This window comes from Eucalyptus grandis, chromosome 1 (assembly GCF_016545825.1).
Source record: "Eucalyptus grandis isolate ANBG69807.140 chromosome 1, ASM1654582v1, whole genome shotgun sequence".
NCBI classification, from domain to species: Eukaryota; Viridiplantae; Streptophyta; class Magnoliopsida; order Myrtales; family Myrtaceae; genus Eucalyptus; species Eucalyptus grandis.
The window spans coordinates 35,269,173-35,288,965 of NC_052612.1; the positions used below are offsets into that span (position 1 = coordinate 35,269,173).

The window sequence follows — 19,793 nt, forward strand, 5'->3', positions numbered from 1 at the left end:
TTCTTAAGAGAATTCTGGAGGTGCCGTGGCAGTCCTCACGCAAGCTGGCAAGTTGCTTGATAACTTGTCCATAGATTTTTCTTTGGAAAAATACGGAAGTAACAACTTCTAGAAACATACAGGAATAGGAGAGAGGCGGTGCTTCTCAAAATACTTCCCCTTGCTGATTAATCTCTCTTAGCGCAAACCTTGCAAGCATACCAAATCGCTTTTCGTCAACAATCCTATCATCTTCTTCCTTTAACGTCTGCTACTCCTTGTTGGCTTCAACCACTTCCAGTGCTAGCTGCTGTACTGCACGATAAGAATTGATTTAACACTATCTGCTTCAATTGCCTCTGTGGCTGCGACTTTCCACGAGGCTCTGTGAAGCTCGTATTTTGGCCACGCCTCTTTTTCCTTCATCTCAATCTCCATACTCATGTGGTTAAGCCTCTTATTCTTGATTTTCATTTCGTGTTTTAGTTGATCTAATTCCATCTGTAGGCTGTCACAACCAAATTTTCGTGGGTAAACTACTTAAAATTTGGTTAATGGATTGTTAAGCCTAGACTCAACTCGACCCCTCCCAAGCCCATACCAATTCGCGACTTAAATTCAAATTTTTTAACATATAAATGGATTTTTCTAGGAGTTGCCACTAATCAATTTACGGTAGGTCAATTAGATACGTAAGTAAAATAATAGGAGAATTATTTTACTCCTACGAACTAGAGACTTTGAGTACGGGGACTTTGTTACACTAGATTTCTCTAATGCCCTTTCGGTACCATTTCTTTTATTTTCAAAAATATTTTTGCAGGCAGCTTGAATTAATTTTAATTCACTTCCCTAACATGTAAAGTGAGGTGCGCAAACCACTAATTTAATACTCAAGTAAAGCAATAAATAAATTGCAGGACTTACCTCATAGCAACGAAAGCATCTGTGTTGTTAAATCAGAATTCACATCAACAATCCTAGATATGATTTCTAATTAACATGCAATCACTCAATTTTTATTTTCACTTTATTTAATGAGAATTATGCAATGCATGCTACTAATCTAACAGGAAATGATACAACATGGAAATAATGACATAAACTATATGACATAAATAAGTATGCAATCTATCCTAAAGCATGAGATGAATTTATTCTTAAAAAAAATGATTTTTTTCTATTTTTCATGAGATTCGAAATTAAAGAAATGCAACCCTTAAATATGCAATCTAAATTAACCAAATGACATAATTCTAATGACAAGTAATTTCTAACTAAATGAATCTAGCAATAATCACTAGATGACAGGCATTTCATGAACCTAATCTTATATGACATGCGCGTGATTTTTTTTGTATTTTTTTTATGAAAATCACTAAAAATTGTTATCTATTCTAAATGCCTTCTAAACATGCGTTTTAAAAAAACTAACCTATCATGCAATCAATCATAATCTACATGATGCAAATGCAATTTTTTTTGTTTTCGGGATAAATAGAACAATTAAGAGATAAACATCAAACCATCCATGATCATCCAAAACATTATCCATCACTCAATTTGAAATTCAAACTCGATTATCTCGCTAATAAAATCAATAAATCGATCTTAAATCTTAAAGATCAAGATATCAATTTTACTCCCGCGTGAATAATTATTCCATCTAAAGTCTTATAGATGGAATAAAAATTCGTGCGGTTGCAAATTGGATGCTATAGATCAAGAATTTCAATCAAGCATTGGGAACTAATTCAAACAAAGAAATAAAACATCAAAACTAAAATAAGATGAAGTAAATTTACCTAAATAAATTAAATCTACTTAAAAATAAACCTATCAAATAAAATAAAACAAATTTCTACCTAAATTTGGATTTTTTCCAAAAATCCAATCGGTAGAATGGACTGACGATGGAGGCTTGGCACTGCACAGCTCAAAGGCAGCGGCTGTGTTGGTATTAGCACCTCATAGGAGATGCTTACGTCAGGGCTCCACAGGCAACACGGCAACGTCGGACTTTGTGGCTCAGGACAACGGGGACGCCATGGGATAGTGACTCAGTCACGGAGGAGCAACAACGATGATCGTCAACAATCCACGGTGCAAAGATGGTGATTCGTGGATCTTGGCTCTAGATCAAATCGTGGTGATGGATCCGGCACGGATGACAGCGTCTTAGTTGCGACACCGACCTGATTTGAACCTGCAAGGTTGCTGCAGAGATGCCCTGACGGTGGAAAATCTCCGATGGTAATTGAAGCAATAGCAGTAGAATCGTTGCAACCGAGGACTTATTCGTGAATTTCCTCAAGAGAAAAAAGAGAAGAGTGGGATGGAGTATGGGCGTGAACTCCACAATTTGACTTTGAAGACTTCTTATGCAATGGGACGTTCGGACTCTCCAAGTGCAAGTCTCCTCCTTCAAGATTTCTCCTTCATGTGCAGAACGTCCGCTCTCTCTCTCCTTCCCTCTCAAAAAGTGTCATCTCCTTTTTTCAGAATTGTGCGCCGTATGTATCGATTGTGTGGCCATCTTTCCGAAACCCTACACGAGTAACCTTTTTATAGGCAAAAAGTAAGGATTTTAATTTTCTTTTCAAATTCTTTTCCACACGTAATATCACTTTTTATTTTCCACACCTCTTCTTGATTTCCTTTGCAAAAAATGAATATTCTAAAATTGCTTTATTCTAAAATTGATTTCCCCAGCAGGGTTGCTAAGCTATCACAACCAAATATTTGGTTGCACCACCTAAAATTAGGCTAATAGATTGCTAAAACTAAACTTAACTCAGGCTCTCCCAAGCTCATACCAATTCACGACTTAGATTCAAATATCTAGCATACAAAAGGAAGTCGCTAATAAATCGGTTTACAGGTAGATCGATTAGACACTAAGTAAAATAAATGGAGAATTATTTTACTTCTATGAGATACGGAGACTTGATTACGTTAGATTTTTTTAACGCCCTTTTGGTACCTTTCTCTTTTTATTTCAAAAAAATGTTTTGCAATCAGCTTGAATTAATTTTAATTCACTTCCCTAACATGTGAGGTGATTATACGGGTGCACAAACCATCAATTTAACACCCAAAAAGCAAATTAAAAAAAAAAAAAAAAAAATGCAGGACTTACCTCATAACAACGAAAGTATCTCAAGCGTCGTTAGATCGTAATGCATATCAACAGTCCTAGATATGATTTTTAATTAACACGCAATCGCTCAATTTTTGTTTTCACTTTATTTAATGAGAATCTAATCTATATGCAATGCAATGCTAATAATTTAACATAAAATGATATGGCATGGCAATATGACCTAAACTATATGACATAAATAAATGTAGTATATCCTAAAATGGAATTGATTTATTCTAAAACAATCTTTTTTGGATTTTCCATGAAATTTGAAATTAAAGAGTGCATTTTATGAACCTAAATCTATATGACATGTGCATGATTTTTGTTGGTATTTTTTATGAAAACTCGTAATTAAAATCACTAAAAAATAAAAATCTAACTAAAGTGAAAACTAAAGTGAAATATTATCTATTCTAAATGCCTTCTAAACATGTGTTTTTAAAAAAAATAACTAACCTATCAAAAATGTTATCCACCGTTCGAATTGAAATTCTAATCTACATTAAATGCAAATGCAATTTTTTTTGTATTTTAGAGATAAACAGAACAATTAAAAGGTAAACACTAAATCATCCATGGTTATCAAAAATGTTATTCACCGTTCAAATTGAAATTCAAACTTGATTATTTCGCTAATAAAATCGATAAATTGATCTTAAGTCTTAAAGATCAAGATATCAAAATTACTCCCATGAATAATTATTCCATCTAAAGTCTTATAGATAGAATAAAAATTGCGTTATCGGAATTGAATGCTACATCAAGGTTTCAATCATGCATTGTAAGATATTTCAAACAAATAGATAAAATATCAAAAACTAAAACAAGATAAAACAAATCTACCTAAAAATAAAATAAATCTCTACCTAAATTGAATTTTTTTTCCAAAAATCCGAACGGTGAGGTGGATTGCGATGGAAGCTCAGCGCGGCTAAGGACGGGGCAAGGGCAGCGGCTGTGATGGTGACTCGGTGTGGCTCGACAAGGCCGCGACAAGTTCGATGGTCTATGGTACGGGACACCAAGAAACCTGCAAAGCTATCGAAAGCATAGATAATCCGTCGGGAGGCTTGCCGGTGTCACTGAGTCATCGTCGGTGCTGAGAACCGGTCACGGTATTGAGACCAGAATGGTGAGGCTGAGCAATATCGTTGATGCAGCAAGACCGGCGAGCATCACCAATGTTGGGCTGGGACTAATCTGGGCTGAAGAACCTGTAGTCGTGCCCGCACGCTACCCAGATCGTCTTGAAGCACTCAGGGACTGCCAGCGAAAACAGGTTTGCAATGGGGGTGACGGTGAAGCACTTGGCGTGGCCGAGCAACGAGAGCAGCAAATTAATTGATGTCGGGGCGCCCTTCACGGACACGATACCAGCACCGGAAAGAGCTGCAGGCGCACGTGAAGATCACTGACGTAGATGGAGTCCCCCATTGCTCTACCGAAGGTAAGAGGGCAGAGCTTTTCCTCACGATCCACCCTTTCCTCTCGATTTCTCACGCGCGTTTATCAATTTTGTCGTGTACGTCGCCCTCTGCCAAGTGTTCCCCAATAGAAGACTCCCCCTTCGTTGACTTTTAAACACCAAAAAGAACCCACGAAAATTCAACAGAAAGAAAACCCCTCACCATTTCTTCTCTCTCGCACGATTTTTCTCTTAATGTGCCCTTTCTCAATTGTGGATCATGGCCGGTCCCCTCTCGATTTCTTCTCTCTCTGTGGCCGTATGTTCAATAAATCAATTTTATGTACAACTTGGTCTTTCTTCTCATTGGGCTTCTTCTCCACACTTTCTCCTCTATCCTTCCACCTCAGGATGTAAGGTGGAGATGGTCTCTTTTTCTCAGAAAAACAGTTCTTTTATTTTATTTTTTCCTTCAGGTGTTCCTTATCTCTCCTAATATGATCGATTGGGAATGTCTTATTGGGCTTGAATTTCTCAAACTTCCTGCATTTTCTTGAACTTACACCAGTACTTCTTGAGCTCTCTCTATCTTGCCTTGAGCTCATTGTCTTTCTGCCTCAGCATTTTGGCCCTCTTCTTCAATATCTCTTCCATCTTTGCCCTCTCAACTCTCAGCTTCTTCATCATCCTCCTACATCTCTTGCAGTTCCTCTTCACAACTACTTGCCATTAGCTTCTTCGAGTTTCCTCGGCTTGCCTTCTCCGAGGATGTGACAAAAGTTGTTGCATTATCTGATTTCGTAATAGAGGAAGCTACAAGATCTTCTTGTTTCTCTGTAGCAGAGGCCACTTGGAAATCTCACTCGTCCATGCTGTTGTTCTCCTTAATGGTAAAAGTTGCAGCATTTCCTTCTACCCACCTGAACCAACAAACTCCGGTAAATAACTCGTTTCCTATGGTTTTTGGGAGTAAACACTAGTTGAAAACCTCTACGTTACTTTCTTCACTACTCAATAACATCGACCACTTGATCCTTTACAAGCGACGGAAAGTCGGTCCCAGCTTTCCACCCTATCTAATAGAAATATCTCCTAAACTAATCATTACATTGCAACGCTGATTTTCTTTTTAAGAGAATTCTGAAGGTGGCGTAATAGTCTTCACAGAAGTTGGCAAATTGCTTGAATAACTTTTATTGATTTTTCTTTGGAAAAATCTGGAGGTGACAACTTGTAGAAACATCTGGGAATAGGAGGGAGAGAGCCCCATTTTATTGATGACATTTGCAAGAACATAGTGTACATATTGTTTATCAGTACGCAGGACAGAACACACAACCTCCAGTCATATTCAATCTCCGCCCACAATTTGTTAACGGTGTTTGAGATCTCCTCTAATCAAGACGGACTGTGACGTTGCACTGGGCTTCGGCATGTCCACGTAGATATTCTCAAACTTCATGTAGCCCCGCGCGAACCGGAACTTCCCAGTCCCCGCAACCACGAGTGCTCACTGCTGCCTTCCTCAAGCTTGCTTGCCCGTGCCCTGGATATGCAGGGTGCTCCCGTTGTAGGCTCGGTTGGTGAACACGATAGAGAACATGGCTTGATTCTATAATGGGTCACTAGCCAATTAAAGAGAAAACTGGATTCCAGGGATAGTATTTCGACTTCCAAATCCAAGACCAATCATCCGGCAGAACCTTCATCAGGCTTGTTGCTGGTCACAAGATCATAGGCATCAGTAGTGCTAAATTCCCCATTTTGTGAGAATTTCCAAGCAGTGAGGTCCTCCGAACTCGAACCGCGAGCAATAAGAATGGCGTGAATGCATTGGATAAGTTCATCGTCAAAATCTTGGAGATTTAACAGGTCCCAAGCACCCGGGCTAAGCTAAAAGTTGTTAACAGCCATTTCCTCTTCTGCAAGATACTTCGTGAGCCCAAGACTTATTTCCCGATTAGGACTCATTTGCCGTGAAACAAAAACGTTTACACAACTTTATTTTACCATCGGGTCAAATGGTATTTTTGACTCCATCTTTCATCTTTACTTTCAATTTGTCAAACATGTTCGAAATCTCCTCAAATCAATGACGGACCGTGACATTGCACTGGACAATAACCAAGTAAGCCCGCGACATGTCGACAGGGATAGTCTCCACCATTACGTAGCCCCACATGAACCGGAACTTCCCGGTCCCGGCTGCCACCAAGTACTCTTCGACCCCCCCGGACTGCTTGCCTGTGCCATGGATCTCCAGGGTGCTCCCACTGTAGGCTCGATTGGGAACAGATCCACAATGTGATGTGAGCATTTGACCCGTCCAGCGACGAGGTTGTGTACATGCCTTGTGCCCGCCTGACCATGGCCCAGCCCGGGTCAGGCGTCTCAGCCATGGGGTCATCGGTGAGGAGTATGGTCCTGAAATTGGCCATTTCAGGAAGTATCCTATGGGACCATGAAGTATTTCCATTGATAAAATAAATTTGCCAATACTAGTGACCACCATCCGTCACCGCACCCTCGCCGCCCTTTCCGGCAACGGTGGGCAGCAGCAGCGAGGGTCTACCTTCACCCGCTCTAGCCTTCATCCTTTTTCTAAAAAAACAAATTATATATTTTTGAGCCTACTTAAATAATATTTAAATTAAAAAATTTCAGATTCGCCATCAGTAGCCTTCATCTTAAAAAAATTGTATATTTTTAAATCTATTTAAATAATATTTTAGAGTCTTGTCCTTCATGTTTTAGCCATGTTGACGTCATGTGGGAGAGAAAATAATTATTAAAAAAAAAAAAAAGCAACGTCTACATTTTTTAGTAGACAAGTTGAGCGAAGTTATTATAATAATTTGATCACATCAATTTAATAAGTTTTAGGATTTGATTATATTTTTTGAAAATTTTAGACTTCGATCATACTTCCTTGATAAATTTTATGACTTGCAATACATTTATCCCAAAAGAAATGCCACTGGACGAAAATTTTGCTGCTTTGTGGCATGTTTTAACTCAACTTGGAGATTCTCTTTGCTGTCCTTAGGCACACAAACTTGTATTAATCTCCCTTGCATCGAATAAATAAAGCAACTGCTAACCTACTTGAGTCGTTAGGACCAAGATTGTCAAGAGTTATGGCATAAGATCACGAGTTATGCATCCATTGATGCCAGACTAAACCACTAAACCTACCCCGGTATGAAATCACAAAGATCCATAAAGAGTAATTATCAAGCAAAGCTGCTGATACTAGCTTGAAGAAGAAGTGCCGGCATATACTACCGGCGGCCAGTTCACTCAGTAGGTCGGGATATTTTTTTAATTTTCTTGTGCCTGCAAACATATCTATCTTTGTTTCTAACCGAGTCATACTCCTTGTTTGAGTCTCTCATTCGCTTGGTTCTTTCTTGGGCCCGTTTGGTTCGGTTTTTGGAGAATGTATTTGTAAAAATACAAATACCTTTGAGTGAATGGGATTTTCGAAATGCAAATATTGTTTGCTAAAATTTACATTGAGAAATAACTTTAACCAAAATACCGTTTGATAAATTTGCATTTGTAAAAGGCTTTATTTAATTAAAAAAACAAAATAACTATTTGTATTTTATTTTATTTTTGAAGTCCGGCCACCAACCGCCAGATCTAGCGGCTGGACCGCCGAATTTGACAACCGAATGGCCGAATCTGGCCCCCAGACGGTCGCCGGGGTTGGGTGACCCCAAGCAACGACCGCCTAGGTTGCGCAAGCCTAGGTGGCCGTCACCTAGGTCACGCGAGCCCAAGCGGCCGTCGCCTGGGTTCGCGCAATTCAAGCCATCGGGCGCTTAGGTCACGCAACCCGGGCGTCGCCTAAGGTCTAGTGACGGTTGCCGAGGTCGGGCGACCTCGGGCGGCGGTCGCGCGCATCGCTGGCACGCACAACCCCTTGGCCGGGGTTCGTCGGCCTCCAATCAGCCTTCTCCACCAAAGAGATGAACAGTACAACTTGCATTCCGAAAATGCAAGTTCCCATTGACCTCTACCCCTCCATTCCCCCAAAGGCCTTTGAAGCCCCTTGAAGATGCTACTGCATCTTCCCAAAGTCCTCAAAAAATTGAACCAAACACCACTTACATTTGGCCAAACCCCTTTAGAGCCCCAAATTGCATTTCAAACAAGATTGAGGAGATAATTGCAATAAAACATAGCTTACCAGCTTCGCTTCTTTGAATTATACAAGACAGAATGGATCGCAGGCAATTGAGAATCCCATCTGCTGCCATGCTATAGCGATTAGAAATATAAGGAATGATCAGAGTAAGTACCTAGTACAACCCTGATTTCCGTCCTAAACCAACAAGTTTACAAAACTCATCGCAAGGTCTTGTTCTTCTCTTTGTACAGACAGATTCAACACGACAGCCATGCAGTCTTCCCTGTCGAAAACTATTTCTCTATTAGAAAACACTCATCAAACAAGATCAAGAAATCGCCTGCTCCAACAAAACCCTTTGTTAGGTGTTCTTCTTGCCATCAGAATTGGACAAGGAGAGATCAATAGACTCCAACTGACTTCGAAGGCTTTGGTTGTCTGCAAGCAGGCGGTCATACTCTAGGAGTAAGCCCTCGGATTGTTTCTTCAGAGCCTCGGCTTCAGCTTCAGCTGTCTTGGCTTCTTTGTCTTTGGTCTCGTATTCATTTTCCAGCTTATTCAGTTTTGTCCTCAGAGTGGCAATCTCTTCCTTCAAGCCTTTGACCTCCTCTGCACTGCCATTTTTCCCCTCGTCAATGCCTCGACTCTGTTTCTTGGCTGCCTCCATGGTCTTTCTAAGCAAACGCAGTTCTCTTATGTAATGGTGCAATCTATCAATCATCAAAGACAGAAATAGCACAAATCCTGCATGAAATAAACCGCATAGAATCAGATCCAACCCGTACCTACAACAATGATAATACAGGAGAGTTTAAGGGCGACCTTTCTTCAGATAAAGGTACCCAATGCATTAAAACTTTGGTATATGACATCCAGAATTTCAACCAAACACATCATTAGCATTTCTATGGTCTTGTAATTGTGTCTATACCCTTCTCTCTTAACTTTCTTTACCAGAGAGAAGGCTGCTGGATACTAGTCGCCTGCAAAAGAAAACAATACAAGATAATTGGACCACTACACAGGCTGATACAGAGAGCAATGCTATACTGGGCGAACCATTAGTGCATGACTGTATGGCAGTCTATAATCAGACCACAGCGACAAAACAAAGCTAATGGATCCTATGGGATTCAGACACAGGTTTCAAACGTACTAAATATAACACAAACTGAAGCAAACGCAATGAGCTGAAAACATGGGAATTAACAAGACAAACAGTCAAGCTCCAGTGAACCCATTAAGGCAAAAAAAAAAAGGAAGAAATTATCTGAAATGAGAAAATGCTTTTTGCATCAGCCAACATTATGCAAAGATCAGGCTCCCCAAGTAACAGCACCAATATAAACCCACAGATTCAATCAATAAATTCTCCGGAATAACCAGGTACTAATTTTGTCCTCTGGTACCCCAACCATCCTTTTTTCTATAGCATGATACAGATTATCAATGTCTAGGAATCAGTAACAATCCAGATCCACTGGGTCATGAAAGCCATGTATTTTAGTTCAGCAATCAAAAATCATGGGTCACTTATCCGATGCCAGCATCAGAGAACTCCAGTCCTATCCTATCCGAGATAAAATCTCCGATGCGCAAGAGCATAAACCGATCAGTTTCATCGTACAGAGCGACCGAACTAAGGCATGGGGTTTAGCATTTCAATTGCGGGATCACAACCGCAGACAGCAGCGCTTTCAACTCGCGAACTGCTAAGTCGCCAGGAAAACGCCCCACTGCAGATGCAGAAAAGGTAGTAACCCCAAAATTTTAATTTTCTAGAAGACTCGTGACGAGCCCGGCGAACCAGCGCCAATGCCTTCCAATCTAGCATCATTTCTTCCCACCCTTTTCACCGGAGACCCAAACAAGAAGAACCCTAAGAGCTAAAATCAGTCGACGTCTCAAAAAAAAAAAAAAAAAACACGCCGGCAACGATTACCATTCATCTAGCCCTAAAGAAGCCGAAAAACTCCACGCCAGCCGAGGGCGAGCTGGGAAAAAATCCCTTACCCATGAGAGAGGCCTCGAGCATGTGCTTGGACATGAGGACCTGGTCGGTGGGGTTGAGGAGGCCGGCCTCGACGGTGCGCCGCTGGATCTTCACCATGCTGTACAGGCTGGAGGCGAGCACGACCAGCAACGTGACGCCGACCGTCTTCACCATGACGGGGCCCCGGCCGCGCTTGACCCGATCCAGGGCCATGATCACCAGCTTCCGGAGAGGGGTCTTGAACAGGAGGGTCAGGATCAGCGCCATCTCGGCGGCGATCACGGTGTACAGGAGCTGTATCATCTTCTCGGGCGGAGGGGGAAAAATGGGGGGTGACCCACAACCTAGAATCGCGAGGAGAGCGGTGGGGGAAAAGAGTTTTTGCAGAAAGGGTGGCTTCGATAGGGAAAGAAAGAATTGGGATGGGATCGGTTGGTTCAACTACCGGCTTGTCTGGAGAGGACGGGGGGATTTATACGATGATGTTGTCATTTCATTTGCCCGTGGAAGGTCTCCACGTCGGTACCGATTGCTTCGCCATGCTTCGCCATGTGCGACGCGTCTCGCGTGTCCGCCGTGTTCCACCGCCCTTCATTTATGACAAATCGTGTTCCGGAGCATGACGTGAAGATCGCGTCCGACGTTTGATAAATTTTGTTTCCTGTTTTTTCTCGAAGGATTTTGTGAACCGTTTGCTTTCCGAAGTTAGAGATCACCGGGAGTAATGAGATAGAAACGTGTATCGCTCGCTTGGATGTCTGTAATTTCTTCTTCTTTTTTCGATTACTTAAATGATGTATCCGTAAAAGTTGTTCGCTTGATTATTTATTATGATAAATTATTCCGTGCGATTTTTTGAAATGATTTTGTTTTGTCTAACTTGAATTTTCTAAAAAAAATTCCGAAGTGAAAAATGAGACAATTCAAATTTTGAGTTTATCATGCGAGAAAATAGTGACAACATGAGATGTAACAACCCAACAAATTAGAAAAGCATTTAAAAGTATTGAGGTTGCAACATGTTGGAAGATATGCTTAAGAATCATTTTTTGATTATTATAATGCACAAATCAATTAGGAATTAGATTGGGATTAAGATTGATTTTACAGAATATATCATTGCCATTTATTGTAGCTTTTCTGTATTATAATTACAGAGGCTTGTACATTAGGGATATACAATGAAAATACGTTTTTTTTTCCCTTAGCCATCTATTCCCTTTTCTCGCTTCTTCTTGCTTCCTTTCACAACGTGTAACAAATGGAGCCAAATGTCAGCGGTTCGTTGGAGGGAGAGAAGGGGGTAGAGTCAAAAGCGTAGAGAGAGAGAGAGAGAGAGAGTGTGCAGAACGAGCCAGAGGGGTGGCGCGGCGGTTTGTCGGTCGGACAAGGGGCGGCGAAGAGAGAGAGAGAGAGAGCGCAAAGGAGAGAGTGAAATTTTTCTTTTGACATTTGGCCAACCTTAGTGCATTTCCAATTTGTTGCACCGACACATCTCATAGCCAATATTTTCTCGATTCGTGATGGTATATGCCTTCTCCTCATCCCCCGAGCGGGGTGGCCAAAGTGATGTCGAAGCGAGTCGAACTCGCCAAGCTGTGTATCTCTCGTAATTGAGCCAAGGCAATTCGAGTCCTTGAATCACTTGTCTTATTCGTGCACAACCCAGGAAATATTTGGGGCAAACTCATTTTTGGTGAAAACTGCTTTATTCGATCAGGTGTTCGATCTGGAAATCAGATTCATAAAGAGTGAAAGAGGGACCTTCAGCAAGCGGACAAAACATTGTTTTCCACTTCTTCGTCTGTCTATTGCCACAAGTAATTCGGAAGGTAATTTTGACCAAAATTAACCAAATTAGAGTTTCCCACGATTAAGAATGGGCATTGGACATTAAATGGGAAAGTTCCGAGAGGAAACGAGGAGCGCCCAAGCCGAGGGCTTTCCTCTTAAATAATGAGGAACCACGGTACTTGAGTTTATGGTTTTCTTCTTCTTCTTCTTTTTTAATAGATAGGAGAAAAACGACTCATTTTTTTTTATGGTTTTTGCCAATTAGATTTTTCTTGCAAGCCACGTCGGCGATACTAATAGCATGATACAAATCACTGATGGCACTAAAGTAAACGATTTCTAATCATCATATCACTCCATTGATTGGAAAACAAAAAAAGTATAGCCCTCAAATGAGTCTCATATGAGATTTATTGCGTTTATAATATCCACATCTCAATTTTTTATTACATTCACCGTAAAAAGAAAAATAATTTGCATATGATACTCCTAATACTGCGGTCACTTTTTCAATAAAAAATGTGTAGAAATTCTTTACTTTGAGAGCGGACCTAAAAAAAATCAATGCACCCAATTCTTTCAAGATTGCCATATTAATGATTTGAAAAATCTTAGATTTTAGTAAACATACTTCCGAAAAATTTTCTTGCAAATTCTCATCGTGACAACTCACTTTTAAGACTCCATTTATTTTGTGGAAAATGAATGATTTATAAAAAAAAAATTTAAAAATATTTTTTCTTTTATTTTATCCATTGTTATTTACCAATCTTGATATTAGGTCACATGAGAGTCCTTTGATACAACTTGAGTTGAGTAAAAAGAATGAGGAACCATTTGAATGCACAATGATTTTGTTATTAGTCTCCAACCCAACATTTCGAATATTATTCATCTTTAGAATCTACCGACCTTATCCGACATTAATGATTTATTCTTAGTTAGTAATAATCTTTTTCTACCTGTGAGTATCTAGGTTTTGGTGTGTAATTTGTGCCGAAATTATGTTTTTTTTTTTCTAATTTAAGGAATCTCATTAGTGGGAATTCCTCAAATCCCACAGTTAAGCGGCTTCCTTGGAAAAGTTTTGAATTTTTTTACTTTCATTTTTTCCCTCGAATTTTCTACTAATGCAAATGAGCAATATGCCGCAGTAGATTTGAAGAACCGCTAATTTTCCTTTCTTTCTCCTAATGTTGAATGGGGATCGGCTAGTTCAATGTCACAACCGATCTCATTCATGTGGGAAAACCTGTCTTCTCTATACTTGGGCTTTTACTACGTGGGGCCTTTTGTCGTGATTGCATCTTTCAGTACGTGGAGCGAGCCGTAATTTGGTGTCATTTAGATCGATTGTCCGTAGAATGAGTAAGGACATCTTTCGAGTCCGTTGTTACCTGGAGCACGGGAAATTTGATGATTTGAATGGTGTCTTGTCGATTTAAAACACGTTCGACCTTGCCTGCAGAAGACGGCAATAGCCATCCGCTGCATACAATTCACTGGGTTGGTTTGCTTCATGAATGAGGCCTCGACAATCTCTCCTTTGCGACATAAATGTCAAGCTTCTTCTTAAGTTCTTCATTCGATTCGGAGAGCACCAGGGGGAAAAATGTTACATTTCGCTGTCTGAATTGAAAGACTAGTTCTTCATGCGAAACAAGACACGCGATAACTTGTAAAAACGAAATGCATTGTGAATGTAATACAAAAAGGGAAGTCGTTATTTCATGTGGTCTTTAGATTGCGCACTTTGTTTACATCAAAGATAACATGAAAATCTCCATCGCGCCAATGCAGACCAATGGACTCCTTCACCACCGTAGCAGATAGTTTGGTTTTGGAGAGTGGCCGGGGTTTTACCTCCCTCCTCCATCTCCGCCGCCTGAGCCGCCTCCGACACCCACCCCTTTGCCGGCACCAGCCCCTACTCCAACTCAATCCCAACCCCGATTCCTACTCCGAACCCTCCACCTCTGCCGATGCCATGGCCACCTCCAAGTCCACCACCAGCACCTCCCCCTCCTCCGGCACCACCACCTAAACCTCCTCCAGCTCCACCTCCTACTCCCCGCCTGCACCAAAGCCCCCGCCGTGGCCTGCTCCTCCACCTAAACCACCACCGCCACCTCCTCCAGCTCCGCCTCCGCCTCCAACACCTCCGCCAGCACCACCTCCTACGCCGCCGCCAGCACCAAATCCACCCCATGTCCTGCTCCTCCACCAACGCCGCCACCACCTCCACCTCCTCCACCTCCACCTCCACCAGCACCTCCTCCAGTGCCTCCTGCACCGCCACCTACACCTCCTCCAGCACCAAAGCCTCCTCCATGGCCTGAACCCCCACCAACACCTCCACCTCCACCAGAACCGCCTCCTCCACCACCTCCAGCTCCAACTCCGCCTCCAGCTCCACCACCTACACCACCCCCAGCCCCAAAGCCTCCACCGTGACCGGCCCCACCACCAACACCTCCTCCACCTCCACCACCAAAACCGCCGCCACCTCCAACACCACCACCAGCACCTCCTCCAGCTCCTCCACCAACACCGCCCCCAGCTCCAAAGCCACCTCCTTTTCCAGCACCACCTCCAGCACCTCCACCTCCACCGCCACCAAAACCCCCGCCACCACCTACACCACCTCCCGCACCACCTCCAACGCCACCCCCAGCTCCAAAGCCTCCACCCTTCCCAGCTCCTCCTCCAACTCCTCCACCCCCTCCGCCACCTAAACCACCGCCACCACCTACACCACCCCTGCACCACCTCCAACACCACCCCCAGCTCCGCCTCCAAATCCTCCACCCTTACCAGCTCCTCCTCCAACTCCACCTCCCGCACCTCCTCCTCCACCAAATCCACCACCTCTTCCACCACGGCCCGGCCCACCACCAAATCTGCTGCCGCAGCGTCTCCGTCCCCATCGACAGTCATCGTCGTCGCCAAACCTGGTCTTATCAACCTTGTTGTCACTGAGAGCAAGTGCACTCAGATGGAGCATGATGCATGAAATGAGAAGAACCACGGAGAGCCATTTTCTCGAGACCCCCATGGCTTCGGACGCCAAAAGAGAGAGAGTGTGCGTAAGCGAGAGAAAGAGATATTCAGTAGCTGACTAAGCTTGCTATGGCTGGGTCATCGACGCTCGTATTTATATAGGTTTTATCCACTAGCCAGCAATTTGCCCATTGTCACTGCTTGCTCCACTCTAAACAACCAATAAATGAGTGCATGTTCATCCCTTCATGTGCCGCGTGGAACCGTTGGGCGATCGGCCCGAGCAATAAATGGATATAAAGGTCATAGTTTGACTCTCCATATGTACTCGTATAGTCATCATTCTGACTCCAGAAGCAAGTTGTTAAATTACTCTCGAGCAAGTTGTTAAATTTGGATGGTGTTTTGCATAAGATATAGCAGAAAATGAAGAACAAAAGCTAAAGAGTACTTCGCGGGTAGGTTCTTTAGTTGGATGGGAGGCTTGTTTTTACCATGATCGTGACAAGCAGGCTCAATAATAAAGTATGAAGATAAGAGGATCCATACCTTGTTTATTTCCTTATTTTAGCCATTATGGTCTTTAAAAAAATCCTCGTAATATTCATGTTAAATTCACAGACCTCCGTAAAGCACCAAAAAAAAAGAAAAGAAAAGACGCATGTGGTTTCTTCTGTTGTTCCCTGACGCTCGATCATCCAATTGGGATTTTCTCTCTCTATCATATTATTTTTCTATTTAAATGATTAGACAACATTATCAAGACATTTATTGGCATTGTACAGTTGTGATGGTGGACGACTCAATTGCTCCCGCCTAATCATTTAAGGCAGTCAACCCTAGCGGCCGACACTCAAAGATGTAGCTACTTGTCACCCTTGACGGTTGACATAATCAACTGTTAACCCAGTCATTTTTATTTCGAAAAAAGATTTCACGATAAAAAAATATAATAAAAAAATACTTTCCATAAAAACATTTTCAAGAAAAATGAATATTTTTCATTTATTTTGTGGTACAATGAAAAATGTGACCAGAAATGTTTTTGGATTTTTAGATCTCATTTAGAAAATAATTTTAAACTTATATATTACTTTGAAGTTTGTCTAACCTTTCAAATCCAAGAGTAGTTTTCAGCTTGAAAAATAAATAGATAAGAAAATAAAATCGACTTTGTAATTTCTTCTTGTCATAATATTCCAAGTAGTACGTAAACAAAACATTGGAAAGAAGTGTTTAAAAAGTCCTAAATTTTTGTATTTGTACTAATTTAGTCATAAACCTGTTTACTTTGTATTAATTCAATCATTTAGGTCGGATTTTGCTAAGCTGGCGTTGGTCGGGCCGACATGGCTTGATTGGTTACGATATGAACAATTACCGCCCCCTACATATTTGATACCTTCTCCAAAAAAGAAACTTGTAAGACCGAAACCATTCGTAATTCCAATTACTCGTCTATCCAAAAAATGAATTAGTTCAGCTAATAATATTTTAATTTTTTGAATTATTTTTCTTTTCTTTTTTTCCTTCTCCTCCTCCTTCCTCTAGCTGGTTGCCAAACCTCGACAACCGGCCATTAGCAAGCCTCGTTAGCCACCTCACCAATGGCCGCGAGGGCGGCCTCACACTGGGCGACGAGGCTCACCCTCGCCGAATCTGGGAGGGTCAAGCCTCACCCATGCCCGGCAAGGCGAGCAAGACTAGCCTAGGTGGCCTCAAGCTGGCCTAGCGCCGGGTCAAGCTGCCCAAGCCGACCTCGCCAACCCGACGTGAGGCCACCCTCATAGCCATAGGCTTGCTAGCCGTCACCTCTAGCTGGTCACTAAGGTTTGGCGAGCGACTAGAAGAAGGAGAATGAGAAGAAAAAATGAAAAAGAAAAAGAAAGAGAAAAGGAAAATAAATAAAAAAATAAAAAAAATATTATTAAAAGTTGTCAACAACCGATCGGGCCATGTCGGTCAACGGGTGCCCGATCAACAAAATTCGACCAAATTTGGCTAGAAAGGAGTAAATCAGCATCAAGTAAAAATATTTAGAACTAAATTGACACAAAAAAAAAAAAAGATTTAGAACTAAATTAGCACAAGCACAAAAGGTTTAGGACATTTTTAACACTTCTCCCCAGAACATTGCAATGTTGGTTCCAGCATGGATCACTTTATTTTCACATTATACATTAGGATAAATTGTGCCACAAAAGCGCTGCTTGAATAGCTACTTCAACAAATAATCAAAGAACAGCGAGTCTTTCGTACATATAATATTAAAAACTAACTTGTAATGTCTAATGCTTGATCAAAAGATTGTGAGTTTCTTCATTTTCCACCTTTCTGTCAATATCCACTTTCCTTCTGTCGAGCACAAAAAATGAACAGAAAGGAGAATCAAACGATCATAGCACAGGCGATGACAACAGATTCACAATGAAAAGGATCGATCGAATTTTCATAGAGTATTTTGAAATGGCGGAGGAGAGAACCTGAAACGAAACCATTAAAGGCCGTTGAAGATGAGCTTAACCTTCAACGAAAACGTTGAACGTTTGTGAAGAATAGAGAACCTTGACGAAGGTGAAAAAGCAACTAAGCCTTGGTGAAGAAAATTGAACAAAGCAAAGAAAAGTTTGTTAACAAGTTTTAGAAAATTAACTACCTCCTCGGATTAGGGAACTCATTTCCTAATTTTAAGCATGAATATTTTCTTTTTATCATAAATGATTTTTCGATACCTTATCATCTTCAGCAAATCAAACGCATGAAAGTCTGAAAAATTAATTCGCAAAAAACATTTCTGCTCAAACGAACACACCATAAGGATTATTAGAATTTCATTTTCAATCTGGAAGAGCCTATGGATTCACCCAGTAGAGTTGGCCAGACCTGTATTATATGGTTGACATAGTCTAGCAATCAACGGAAAGGATAGGATTCACGGCCTTATTTATTATCACGGCCAAAAAATAGGGTTCATTTATTATAAGATCGGTTTTTCTTTGCTCTAAGGCCACATTTGGAAAATGTTATGCAATAGCAAATTCTTCCCATGTTTCTTTCTTTACAGATTGTCATCAGGCTCATCAAAACTGTCAAGATCCAATGAACCTGCACTCAAATATTACTGCTTATGCGCCTATAAAATCTAAAACATTTCATGCCCTCTGAAAAGATAATTCAAGACAAGCAGCATTATGCTTTTTGACAAATAATTGGTAATCAATTCAAAATCTGAAGAGTTACCAAAAATAGAATATACAGCAACATGGGGATGTCCACGTAAATCAGAACGCTTTTGCTGGGGCGGTTTCACATTCGCTAAGTTCACTAAATTGCGCCTGAGAAAAAGTTTCAGAATATAAACCTGTTATCACGGATTGCTGACAAGAAAATTCAACTGTCAAGTATGGTACTCGGCATTGCTTGCCTGAAGTGAATGTCTAAGGATCACTAATGCCCGAAGAAAAGACAACAGGCTGAGACATCTGTGATTAATTGAAGTGAAAGATGACATTTTGCGTTCGTCCACTAGGACAGAACATGTGTGTCCAGCTTTTGAACGAAATTCATGGAAGAAGATAGTCTCAAACGAACCATGCATTGTCCATACTGCTATAGGGGCCGGAGTGAGCATATATATCCTTCAATGATTAAATTCGGGACTTCTGGGAGCGTCCATGACTCGTCTCTTTCATGCTATGGCCCTCGTGAAATGAAAGCATCGATTATTTAGATTTGTAACCAGGAACAGACAGAATTCAGGCTAACGATGATCAGCTTCTCCATGGAGTCCTCGAGAGTATACCTCATTATTAAGGGACATAACAGACTACCTCTAACCAGAAGGATAAAATGGACAGAAGAAAACGGACCAAACAATGAGAAGAATGCAAAAACAAATAGAAAAGCATACATCAAGAGATCATTCTGAAAAAAGGAAAATTCGATTCAGCAAGCATACTAGAAAATCTATATGGCTCAAGGGAAGCCTGCATAACATCTTGAGCAGTCACCGAGAATACTGTCAGCTCCTTCTAGTTCCTAGTGGATTGACACCTTTATGATCGATGACAAACTCAATTCGATTCACTCTTTTGTTGGGATCAAGCGTGATGACCTGCAGCCCTACCACAGAGAAGAGCATTGCTTGGAATTGGATACTCATCCCTCCAAGATTTGGCTGAAGAATAGACGCGGAAGTAGAATTGTTGTCCCAGATATTGGCGAGCCCAGTTCTCCGACCGCACATTCCACATCCCCACGTTGTCCAGAGGCATGTAAACAGCAGTCCATGAATTAGGATAGACCTGCAACCAGATCAATGAACAAAACAAACATGGAAGCC

The 19,793-nt window shown here is 41.4% G+C and overlaps 2 protein-coding genes across 2 annotated transcripts; both read right to left on the reverse strand.

The window, feature by feature from the left end:
* Positions 1 to 8,700: 8,700 nt before the first annotated feature.
* LOC104435278 (B-cell receptor-associated protein 31) lies at positions 8,701 to 11,126 on the reverse strand. Its single transcript, XM_010048061.3, has 2 exons — positions 10,678 to 11,126; positions 8,701 to 9,408 (listed from the first exon to the last, which is right to left on the reverse strand). Exons 1-2 carry the CDS (start codon positions 10,958 to 10,960, stop codon positions 9,026 to 9,028), a joined length of 666 nt encoding a protein of 221 aa, XP_010046363.2. The 5' UTR covers positions 10,961 to 11,126; the 3' UTR covers positions 8,701 to 9,025.
* Positions 11,127 to 14,628: 3,502 nt separating this feature from the next.
* On the reverse strand, positions 14,629 to 15,506 carry LOC120286539 (glycine-rich cell wall structural protein 1-like). The gene is made up of 3 exons (XM_039298815.1): positions 15,266 to 15,506; positions 14,958 to 15,200; positions 14,629 to 14,870 (listed from the first exon to the last, which is right to left on the reverse strand). The coding sequence occupies exons 1-3, from the start codon at positions 15,504 to 15,506 to the stop codon at positions 14,629 to 14,631; spliced, it is 726 nt and encodes a 241-aa protein (XP_039154749.1).
* Positions 15,507 to 19,793: the final 4,287 nt, after the last annotated feature.